A 12,464-nucleotide genomic window follows, 5' to 3' on the forward strand; every position below is an offset into this window, starting at 1 on the left:
GTACCTGAGCCAGAATGGAGGAGGCCTATCACGCAGCCTCCTCTAGATTCCCACTTCTAAGCCCCAGAAGTCATGTACCACCACTCAGGTCATTTCCGCAACAAAATGAAAAGTCTTCACAGCTTATTTCCTTTAATTACATCATAAAACAATATTAGAACATACATGAAACAATAATAGTTACATAACAATTTACTTTATATATATATATTTATATATATATATATATATAAAAAAAACCTTTTTTTTTTTTTTTTGCTTTTTGAAGTCCAAAGATTTCATCAGATGAAAGCAAAAGAAATACTCTATTGCAAACCCTGGATTTTCTTTTTTTTAATAACCCTCCCCCCAACCCTCAAACTCAAAATAACTGGGAGGAAAGAAACACAGCCATGTGCACAGCTAAAGGAATTTTGTGTTAAGTAAAAATTATCATTTTGGAAACCATGGCAGCCTCAACAACTGGTTAAGAATGTTTTGTGAATGTACCTGGAGGAGAAATATAATTAATTCGGCAGCAGCTCTGAGCACATGAAAAAACACTCTGGGTAAAGAAATCCATGGAATTTCAGGTGGCAGGAATGTCTGGAATCTGAATGCCATTGGGACCTGCTCTGTTTCCTTCCAATGGGGGAAAGAGGAGTACATTTGTGGGGGTGGGGGTGGTGGAAGAAGGTACTGAAACACATCTCGGTTTGCTGGAAACAAACTATTCTCCAACAGCACCATTTGTCCACCCTTTGCCCCAGAGGCAATACCCCAGCAGAATTTTGTAGGCCTCTGGGCCCTACACAAAAAGAAAGGCCGCTTAGTCTATGGCTCTTGGGGACACTATAAAACGGGCAAACATGAACAGAGCAGTTGGCTAGTGCAGAGTTGCCAGGCTGTTTGGGAACACCCTCCAGGAAGAGAAAAAATAAAGCCATAGCCATCTTTGGGAAGTTAAATGTGGTACAGTAATAAGCTGACACCACTGACATCCTCTTCTCACTTGCTCTTCCTTCCCAAGCGCCTTAAAGGAGGAGACGGAGGCTAGCTTACACTGTTCTCCTCAGGGCAGGAGACTTCAAGGAGCTGCTTTAGGTAGGTCTTGTAAACATGCCAGTTGGCTCATAAAGGACTCAGAGGTTAGTGTTTCATTGTCAGGGGAGATGTCAGGCTCTTCTCACCAAGCCTCCAGTCAGATAGAACAGCCAGTGATGCACAAAATAACTTATTTTTAAAGGAGGGATTGGCACGGGTATGAGGGCAGAGGTTTGGGAGAGAGGAAGAACATCCTAATACATAAACCCAGGAAAATAGCAGCAAAAGCTTTGCTCATTACAGTGTTATATAGCACTAGGGAAGAAAACAATCCAAATCTTTATTTTAAAAAGTACAACTGGTCAAACTGTGCCAGTCAGCTCTTGAAAGCAGGGGTTGTTAAGACTTTATTTTCTCATCCTCCAGTGCCTTAAAAAGTTAAGAGTAACAAGCATTATTTCAGGGGCCAAGAAATTAGGGCCGAGATAAGAAACACATATGTGTGTAGAGACACACCTACATGTACATGAGCAGCAGTTGTGTGGATTTCAGAGAAACAGTGTTGGTAGGCAAGAGAAGCTGCTGTGGGAGAAATGTTTGGGGCAGTTTTCTTCTGGGACAACCATATCTCATAAAGACTTCCAAAGGTCCTTAGAAGAAAGCATGGACGTGGTTTAAAAAAATCTTTCAGAAAGTGGCTTCTTCTGGATCACGTTGTGGATTGGCCAACCTATATTCTTCCAGGTCCCAACGGGGGAAGGTCCCAACTGCCACCTAACCAACACTTGCCCTAGCCCTGACTAAGCAGTCAGGTACCACTGGCAACTGTTTCACTGTACTAACTTTGACACAGCTGGGACTTAATAAGAACTTGTTCATGGGTTGGTTCTATTTTTAGATACAATATCCCAAAGAAGGGAAATGTCACTTGATTAGCAATCCCTTCCAACCTCCAACATATACTTCATACAGACTGAAGAGTCAAACCAAGGGGGAGAGAGAATGAAAATACTACTGTTCATTAACAACCTTAGCATGAAAAAGACAAAGCAGAGGGTGGAAGGGGAAGGGAATAATCATAAAGTAGGAAAATTATCTACAATTTGATGATACTGGGTGTTTCCAGGCCAGGAACTGACCCAAAGGGCAGATTCTCCTACCCTAAGGCAAGACACCCTAACAGTCATTTGCTTCTTTCTTAACTTAATGCTTCCCTGACCAAAACAAAACAAAAATAAACAAAAAACACAAATCCAAGGCAAAAGACCCCAGAAGCTTTTATCAAAAATGACCAGAAACCAAATTTTTACAGAATTTGAAAACTTGCATGGGCTTATCAATCCTAGTGGCCTCTCCACTGATGTGGCCAAGAAGACACAGTGGCTTGGTTGTTTTTTTGAAATGTGACTAATAAAGCCAGAAATGATAATAGCACAACTCTTTAATACCACATCTATGAGCAATTATAATGAAGCCTGTTCTGCTGAAATTTAAGTGGGACTCCACTGGGACACAACTATATTCACCCAAGTACAGCTTTGGGACTAGTTCCTGAAATTCCCAAGCAGTACAATAAGCCCCAAAGAGGAAGGACCTGAAAGAATCCCATGCTAAGAACTCATTCACTTCATAAGAATTTTTCTAGTTATATGGAAGGTAATCTATCAGAAATCAGAGGGCTGGGTGATGGCAGGTAGTTCTCAATTTATATTCTCCCTCTCACCCCTCCCTTGTAGAACCATAGGCTTTTAGGGCTCATCTACATAATTAATTATGCAAGTATATAGAGGTTAGCACTGATCTCTTCCTGAATTATCTGGGTAATACAACCTGGCCTTACCAGACTTATCAAGCTCACTATAAATTTAGTGACTGCAGCTGAGTGGAAAGTGGACCATTCACATCTGTCCTCTGCCCATTCCTATGGGGCTGTTGGACCTCACTGGTAAGTTCTACTCCAAGATCTACAACTCAAAAACATTTTACCTTTGCCTAAAGGTTCTGCTAATCAACAATTTTGAGGAAAATAAAGCACAACAGCTAGGAAGCAGACGGAGGAGAGAGACTAGAAAGTATTTTAGAAGCGCTTAGCACCCTATAGAACAGGTCTGTTATGAGGGTGGCACAATGGGAAAAGATATCCTCACTGAACTCCTCGTTCTATTCTTCAATAACTGAGGCAGCAGTAACAATATCTATTTTTTCCAATCTGTGTCCATGGTGGGGTAATTAACGATGGCGGTATGAGTAGTCTTGGGAAGCAGCAGCAGCTTAAAGATAGTGGACAGGGCTCAATCATAATGCATTAATAGCATCCCTCCTCCTCCCCCCCACCCCCCAAAAAAAACCTCTCCACAATTTTATTAAGAAATTTCCTTAACATGTTGTTGATATGGATAGGAAAACAGGATAAGGACACACATTCTCCCCATTCCAGCTTACAATAACCAAAAAGATGCTCTTCTCCCCTTCATTCAATTTCAAGGTACTTTTCTTTTTATGTCACCCCTAACCCTCTCCCTCAGTCCTACCATTGGTGCACTGAACAACTGGCAACAGTATCTTACAAGGCAATAAAAAAATATGGTTGCATTTTCTATATTTTAAGTTCTGGTTAATTTGGCATTATTATAGTTATACTTAAATGTTCAGTGAGGGACACAATCTGGATGAAGACTGCATAAAAAGTATTTTGCAGATATCTCTCCAGAATATATAATTAAAGGAATATGTAACAAGTTTCTGACTTGTATCTGATTAAAAATTAGTCTATAACAGATATGGAGATTATTGGAAATTTACAAAGATCATTTAAGAGTCTCTTTAAAATAGCTGTAGGCTCCCAAAATATGTTAGAGATGAAATTAGAAAATTAGAAAAGAAAAAATGTACAAAGAGAAATATGAGCACAATGTACTTTCATATTCATCATAGCCCCAATACTGGGGGAAAAAAAAGATTGAAGTCAGAACCCTTTTCTCCTAGGATACATCCAGCAAACAGTTTGCTTTCAAGCTTATTTCAGCTCAATAAACAAACTTCAGACCTAGTGACAAATGGTCTGACTCACCAGAGAATGGCAGAACTCAAGGCTGATTGAGCATTTTTTTTTGCTACACACGAGCATTACTAGGAGGGAAAGGCATCGGAGACATCTAATATAACCTTAGCATTTTTGGGACGAGGCAGAGGCTTTATTTAAAGGGTAAAGAGGGACATCTGTTAAAAAAAAGTCTCGAGAGGATAAAGTGTAGAAATAAAATAAAATCAGGAAAAGCAAGCATTATTGGTTGAAGTTTGAAGAGACAGAAAGAATGTTCAGAAAATTGATGACTGACATTCAAGAATTCACTTCAGTTGGCATAGCACCAATGTCCCCTGGCTTGTGGTAACTAGTTGGATAGGGCTGTTTACCTCCTCTTTTTTTAATCTTGAAACCATTTCTGTAAAGAAACTCTCAAGTTACGTAGACCCCATTTTCTCTACTATAGGTGACACATCATATAGTGACAAAAAAAACAAGCAAATGCACTTTAAAGAGGGAGAAGTATTTGATTTAGGAAAGACCTCTTAAGATCACAGCTGTTGACAGGATTGTAGATATGGATAAATGGGGAGAACAATAATCTCAAGCTTCTTTCCATTCAACATAATAAGATCACTACATCTTATGTTTCTGGAAGCTACAATAGTCTTCTCCAAGGAAAATCTTTTAGGGCTTAGTTTGAATGAAGGCAAGGGGGATTTTCTCTAACAACAATGAAGCATTCTAATGAGAATCCTTTCCAAGCTTCAAAGGATCACAGTTTGTCATCAGAAATAAATAAATCCTAACATTAAATCCTAATGCTTAGAGCATGAAATTAAATTGGCCAATGCAACCCATTTCACAGACTTAATGTATCAGAAGCTTCATTCTCTTCCTCATGATTTCTAAAACACCAGCACTCTTCTTTCTATAGCATGGATTACCAGGTCAGGCCAGATCAGTTCTAATCTGCATCTGGGTCAGATCTCTATACTTTTAGAAATCAAGTCTCCAATAAAATACTAAATAGGAGAAGCTGTGTCCTTGAAAAGAAATAATTTTGATTTTTGGGAAAGGCATTTCAAATTGACATCTGTTTACTATAGGCATTGGAAGGCCTATAAAAGTCCACTGCTGCCACCTACTTCCTTCTCCTCTCCTCCCCAAGTGAATTGGCAAAGAATTTTAGGATCAGCCTGCCAGATCTGAACAGCATGCATTTTTCTGGAGGGAAAAAAAGGCCCTGAATTACTCTCCAGCATCCCCTTCCCCATTACACTTTTCAAAATTTAATACAAATTATCAGCTATGGTATCAAAACTTAACCTCCTGGATCAGTCTCTTTCCAAAGTTGTTAAGGTTTGTTATATTTTTTTAGGTATTTCCAAAATTAGGAACTGGGAAGGAGAAAAAGTTCTTTGTGGTTTTGAGCACAGTGAGTTCAAGACCAAAATTAAACACAATAAATGGTAGGCAGTGTCATAGGCTCCTTCCCAGCACTCTCTCATCTGCTGAAGTCTTTCTAATTAATGAAGAAACAAGCCAAGCTAATTCCAACATATGCTGGTGGTCTTAGGAGAGGGAGCCATCACCTGTAATTTGAAAAATGACCTTTGGAGTTGCTTAGATCAGTCAGAAAGTGACAAAAGGTTACCTTAACCATATAAATAAACTCCTATCAAACAACAAAAAGCTCCAACTCTGGAGGCCTAGAAATCTGTTACTTGTGCTTTAGAAAATCATCTCATTTTTCCTAATTCACTCCAAAAACCTTCCTCCCTCAGTTCTCAAGTACTGAAGTACATGCGGAGACAAGGACCACCTTCATCTGCACTTATTATCTTAGGCCTTCTGGGGGCTGCTCCCGATATCCTCCAGGATCCAATCCCACCGGTTTATGCTTACGCTGAATATCTGAAGTGCATCGACAAGACTGGGTAAGTGACTTCTTTGGGAAGGTTTTGCTGGTCCTTTGAACGACCAACATTAGACCTGAAATTGATGACCCTAAATACAACAGCCACACACTACCATAAGGTTCAGGTTGGTGTAGGAAGAAGGGGAGGAACACATAATAAAAACTGGCAGCACAGACAGCAATGTGTTTCATCTAAGTATTCTTCCTGAGACAAAACACTTAGCCAACAAAGTTAGCAATGCTGTTGAGCGTACATAAATCTCAGTTCACAGCATGAGATTCAAAAAGGGGTCAGGGGTTTTCAGACTGAGGTTTGGTATTTTTCCCAATCAATTCTGCTTAAAAAATGCTGCTCTCTCATGCCTTATGTAAGACACTCAACTGATTATCAGGATTCAACTCAAGGAAACATAGGGAGCATGATGATATTGAGCACAGCCACCTGTATTATCATGTCACAAGCTATGTTCTTTTCTTAAGGAAGAACTCAAAAGGCAAAAATATGAATTGTTTCCATAAGAGAGGGGCAAGAGCTCATATTTAGCTCATTTTCCCTCACCTGCTCTTTAGAGCTTCTCATCAGACTGAACCTTAGGCAGTCTTTCTAATGATAAAAAAGTGGAATTTTAAAATATTTTTACTAATAATTAATAACTTTTCTTTAAAAAGTATCCAGTAGCCTCAACTAAATCACCCCAAATGGAAAACTTTAAATAAGAAGACAGCAAAAGAGACAAAGGATGAGCAGGCGACAGAGAGTGCTTCAGCAAGCAACACAAAGAGAAAATGAGACACAGACACAAACACACTCAAAGACAGCTAGGGAGAACAACACAATGAATCAGTGAACAAAAGAAACAAATTTGGATATCAGAGATTTCAAGTTAAATCACTGTGACCATCTAGGAAATCTCTGAATTGAATGCTCTGACTGATGAGCATGCTCAGCATGTTGGTATGGAAACAAGGAAGTAGAGAAGCACTGTAATACAGTCTCATGAATGGTTGCCATCTTCATTCTCTTATGGGAGGAAGGATTTTTCTTTCTTTCTGGTCCCTGGTTGCAACATTTACTGTATTTGTCCATACTCTCCTTCCCTTTGGAGAGCTCTCATTAGTGTTCTGACATCCCCAAAAGAAACCTCAAACAAAAAGAACAAACAAACCCCAGCAGCAGTGACCCTGGGTTTGCGGGAATGCCCCCCACCTTGGATTCTGATTCTCTTCTGAGCATGCCCAGTAGGAATGGTTTCAAGTTACACCAATCTACCTGTCAGAAAAAAGCCAACACAGATTCAAGTCCCACTGTCACAGAGTACGTCAGCTGGAGTGGACGGTGTGGGTATATACGCATGTGTATGTGTGGCTTGGGGGATCCGGACACAGCCCTCTATTCTGGCCCTTGCTCAGAACACTGGGGTCGATTCCGCTGGAGAGACTCCGTGGTAACTCTAGAAGTGTCATTAAATACTTAGTTCACCAAGGCTGATCGCCTCCAACGTCATAGTATGATGCAGCATCTGCAGAAGCGCTGTCTGCTGCCCCCTACTGATGGAGGCGGAGTGACGGGTGCAAAGTAGGCATGAACTTTTATATTGGGTAAATGGGTCTGAAACAAGATAGAAACATTACCAAGGACTGCAAAGACATGATCTGCAAAGACATGATCTGCAAACATAACCAAGCTTACCTAATTTCACTGAGTCTCAGTATCTATATCAATAAAATAAGGAGACTTAACAGAATACTCAAGCCCACACTAAAGAGATAGCTAGAGTATAAACAAGCAATTTGGAAGAAATTAAACATGGGAAGTTAACACATAATTATTGTTACAAATATATTAAAATGCCACACAAATACTGTAGGCAAGAGATTTTTTCCCTGAAGCTATAACTGTCATTTTGGAAGGGTGTTTACATTATGCACGTGGGCAGTAAATAATAAAATATTTTGGCTGGCCCCTGGCATTCCTTTTCTCTTGGCTGAAAGAGGAACATGCAATTGCAATTGTACTTCTCAAATAGAAATTACCTGAATCAAGTGCATGTTCTTAGCCCATCAAGTCTGAGAAGAGAGATGGGCAGGTTAAGCACTCTCTGAAGGATAATGCTATGCTCTTGATGAAGTATTGGGCTACTTTTTATTGGATGAGTGCTAATAAGTCAACCTGGAATGGCTCCAGGGTTACAAACCTTCTCCTCTATCCTCAATCTCCCCTCCCTCTATCCAATCCTCACAGTAAATGACCTTAATTTCTATTTCCCTAAAGAGATTAAAGTCATTACCACTGAATGATTCCTAATGCCAGGAATACTTTTCCCTCTGCATCCCAAAATCTGACATTTAAAATCTTACTCATCTTTTAAGCCCTAGTTTAAATGTTACCTCCTCTATGAAGTCTTCCCTGATGTCCTTGTTAGAACTTACCTCACACACTGAATAAGGAATAAGGACAAAATGTTATTTTGTATTAGTTATTTAACATACATGTTAATATTTGTACTGTCTCCCTCTATTAGACTGTAAACTCCACAAAGCTACTATCTGTTATCTACTCTGTAGCACCTAGTGCAGTGCTCTGCAAATAGATAGCGCTTAATATATGCTTGTCATTGCTGTAAGGGGGTGAAACAATTCTCAAACTCAATACAGGAAAATAACTAAATTCTCAAACTCAACACAGGGAAATCTTTTTGATGTACTATTTCTCTCTCACAAATCACCAAACTTTTATGGTCTTGGAGCAGAAATCTCAACTGGACAGCCTGCTAGGGATGCACTCTCTTCATGTCCTCTCCTCCTCACAGATCTATGTTAAAATATAAATCCGAATCTGTAGAAACACTTAACATGGTAATGATAACCATAGTTTTGAGAGTGATACTGCTGCCTCTTACCCTGAGTCTCTTGATTCCAGCCCGGGTGATTTGCTGACAGTCATACAATTCTATCCTCTCAAGACTATGGCAGCTCTTCAGGTGCTCCAGGGATGCATCTGTGATAAGTGGACAATTGTCCAGCTCAATCACCTCCAGCTGGTCATGGGCACAGGCTCCATTCCCTAGGTGACGGATTCCATCGTCTGTAATCAGCTCACAATGAGACAGACTCTAGAGCCAAAAAGAACATGAAGAGGGCTGGAGTAATTCATGAGCACTACATGGAATTCAAAAAGATCTTATTTTAGGGTACTGAGAATATACTGTGAAGATACCTGATAATAGTCAGTCCATGAATTAAGAAAAGGCATTCCACAAAAGGTCTTCTGTTTCCCAGAGCAAATTAAGCCTGACCTTTTCTTAAGCTCAGGCACTTCTTGAGAATTAGTACTAAATTCTGGGTACCTGCTACAGCATCACATATATAGTAGGTACCAAGTGATGACAATTTCTATACTTAATACCTCTATTTGGGCATTTCTTTATATATGAGGTTAATTTTAAAGTTTCCTTTTTGCTTTACCACTAATAATAAGCCTTTTCTCCTTTCTTTCATGGCCTTTTCAACTCTCTCCTTCCCACCCCACACCCCAATCTTCGATTTCTCTTAAATCGCTGGTTCTTTCTATCTCTCAAGGATTTCCACGTGAAGTTCAGAATCCTAAAGATTTCCCACTTTGGGAAATGCAAACACACCAAAAATGAACTTGAACACAGTACTGATGGCTAGGTTGCCTTCAGTACTACTGGAAACCGCAGTGAGGAAAGCTTCTCCAGCAAGCCTTCCTTTGTTCTTTCTTGCAGGTACATCTGGCCTGGAGGTGAGAAGCAATCTATGTTCAAGCTGTCTCACGCCCGAGCTGCTGAAGATTTAAACATCATGCACACTGGAGTGTAATTCGCAGAGGGCATCTTAGCTTCTCCACGCCAGTTATTTCAGTCTCCAAGCGTTGGTTCGGGATATGTTTAACTCTTCCAGCTCCTACCTTATCTTCCCCTTCACTTAGGTCCTTCCCTGGTACTCTGTAGGCAATTCGGAGAAAAAAAAACCCTTTCCAAAAATGCAGCTAATCATACATCATTCTCATGAAAGTGAATTCACGGTACTGGTCCTGAAGAAAAGACTAAAATATAAATAGTGACGAAGATAAAACTCACCAACACCTGAAGTCTTGGACAGTGTATAGAGAGCTGAATTAATGTGCTATCTGTTATCTGAAAGAAACATATGAAGAAGTCTTTCTTAGGATTCTTTCTTTTTAAATCACCAAGCATTGAGCTTTCACTGGGGACATGTTCTGTGGGGACACAGATGAACAACAATACAAAGATAAAATGAAAGGGCCTTTGCGCTCAAAGAGCTTACATTCAATTGGGGAAGAACATGTACATACAAAATTGAGTAAAAAATATATGCAGATTAATTTCAGTAATGGGTGTGGGGAGTGGGGCATTAGTCCAATAGGAAGAGTCCAATCCCCAGTGGGCATGTGTGGTAAAGGGTGCCAGTAGGGACAGAGCTGACAGTGACAGGCACAAAGAAACAGAGAGTGATGGGGAAGGCAGTCTGTGACTCTCTTACAGGGTTGTCAGTGGAAGACATTAGGTGGTTATACCCTTTACCCTTCACAGCAGCTATGATAATACTAATTTAAATATTAACCCTTGATCAAAAGGTTAAAAAGACAGGGGAGGGGATAACAAATGATAAATCCCTTGCTGTGTCTGGTGAAGCAGAGGGAGGTAGACTTGTAGTGCTCATCCTACAGTTTAGGCTTCTTTCCAAGTAGGACAATGAGCCTTGCTGAGGTTTCATTTTTGGCTGCTCTAAGGAGTGAATGGTGACTCCATGATCAAAAAAAGTGACTTGGAAACATTCATGCGTCTTGAGCTATTTGGCCTATTGGCAGAAAGGTTACATACAGGAATATTCCATGGTTTAAATAGTTATTACTCTCTCTAAATGGCTAGGAAGCAGTATTAGCAATTGATCCAGATTAAGGTGCTGTCTTGGGAGAATGGTGAGGCAAAATGGAGTCCTGTCACTATTTTGGAAATGAATAGCTTAAAATATTACAAACTTAGAATTAGAAGGGACCTATGTTAAATAAATTCTCCAAATGAATGAGATAATTCTTTGAAATTCTTTACCACACATGCCAATTTGCAAAAGCTAAAAATGTCCATAAATAGTTCCTATTCCCAAATTACTTTAAAAAAATTATATTTTATCTTCTTAATTTACCATTCTGATCATATCACTCTTCTCTCTACCAAAGACCTTCCAAGGTTTTCTAATACAGTACTTACTGAATAAAGCATAAACTCTTGATTCTGGTATTCAAGGACCTCCATGACATGGCTCCAGCCTCTCTTCCCAGCTTATCTTTCTCTCCTCTCCCCTTCCACACAAAATGGACTTCATTATCTGTTCTTGGCCCTCTTGTCTCCTAAGTCAATGTGGGGATGTTTACATTCCTTTGGTTCAAGGTCTAACTCAAATGTTACCTACTCTATGAAGCTTTCTCTGACTGCCTTTTCCAGATTAATCTTTTCTCTCTTTACTAACTTCTCATGTTATCAGTTTATACCTGGCACTTGTCCTTCACACTTATCACATCGACTTTCCTATTACAGTTACATCTGTGGTTCTATATGGATTTGAAACTTTGCACACGTTCTGAGGTTCCCAAATGCTTGCTGAATAAAATATGGTTTCTGGAGCACAAAAAAAGCATTTACCTCATAGTTTCTTCTTCTTACTTTAACTGCTCTTTCTATTCCCACCCTCTTTTCCTCCTCAATCTTCCTGCAAAGTTCAACCTGTGATTTCATCAAAGTGGGCAATTCCCAGTGTGCAAATTCCCTCCCATGATTCAGATCAGCAATTATCTGTAACTATTCTATAAGGTTAAGTGACTTGTTCGAAGGCGTAAGCCAGTGTGTCTAAGTCATGGTTCTAAATCCAGATCCTTCTGATTCCACCGCTGGCCCTTCTATCCATTCATTAGGTCATCCTGTCTCTACTCCATCTATTAATGACCACGAGACTCTTGAATTAAATAAAGTATGTTCCTATCACTGTTTGTGTGCATGGGGACCTAGAAAGATAAGGAAATCCTGACACTGGAGTAGCATTCTCTACAGTCTCAGATGTTTAGGACTTGGGCTCCCCTGAAGCTTGGAAAGGTCAGAACACATATAATAAGAATTTCTTTCCTCAATAAAACCTTCAAACAAGTTTAGACATTTTTAAAAAGGTATGTTTTGGACATTCCTTATGCTCATCACAGTATTTTTGCAAAATTATAGCATTCCAGATAATGGTTCAAAGTGTTGGAGCTCCTATCATCTTACCTGAACACATTCTTCTAGGTCCATTTTTTCTAGTTCATGGCAATTCTGTAAAGTGTAAACAAAATATGAGAACATGAAAAAAAAACTCTGCAGAATCCAAAGAATCTCAGAGATGATGTCATTCTAATGTCATCCTTATAGTTCAATTATTTTGATTTTGTATTTTGGAGAACACTGATGTAAACAGGAGTCCTCA

The 12,464-nt window shown here is 39.6% G+C and overlaps 1 protein-coding gene across 2 annotated transcripts in view; it reads right to left on the reverse strand.

The window, feature by feature from the left end:
• Window positions 1–115: 115 nt before the first annotated feature.
• Window positions 116–12,464, reverse strand: part of FBXL20 (F-box and leucine rich repeat protein 20) — a 108,546-nt gene continuing 96,197 nt past the window's right edge. For both annotated transcript variants that reach the window (XM_020997551.2, XM_020997552.2), the window contains exons 12-15: window positions 12,269–12,313; window positions 10,070–10,126; window positions 8,870–9,082; window positions 116–7,578 (exon numbers count right to left, since the gene is read on the reverse strand). In XM_020997551.2, coding sequence (XP_020853210.1) covers window positions 7,471–7,578; window positions 8,870–9,082; window positions 10,070–10,126; window positions 12,269–12,313 — 423 coding nt within the window. In that variant the 3' untranslated portion in view covers window positions 116–7,470. The remainder of the gene's footprint in view (window positions 7,579–8,869; window positions 9,083–10,069; window positions 10,127–12,268; window positions 12,314–12,464) is intronic.

The sequence above is a fragment of the Phascolarctos cinereus genome, unplaced genomic scaffold (assembly GCF_003287225.1).
Source record: "Phascolarctos cinereus isolate Bilbo 61053 unplaced genomic scaffold, phaCin_HiC Scaffold_5;HRSCAF=322, whole genome shotgun sequence".
In the NCBI taxonomy this organism is placed as follows: Eukaryota; Metazoa; Chordata; class Mammalia; order Diprotodontia; family Phascolarctidae; genus Phascolarctos; species Phascolarctos cinereus.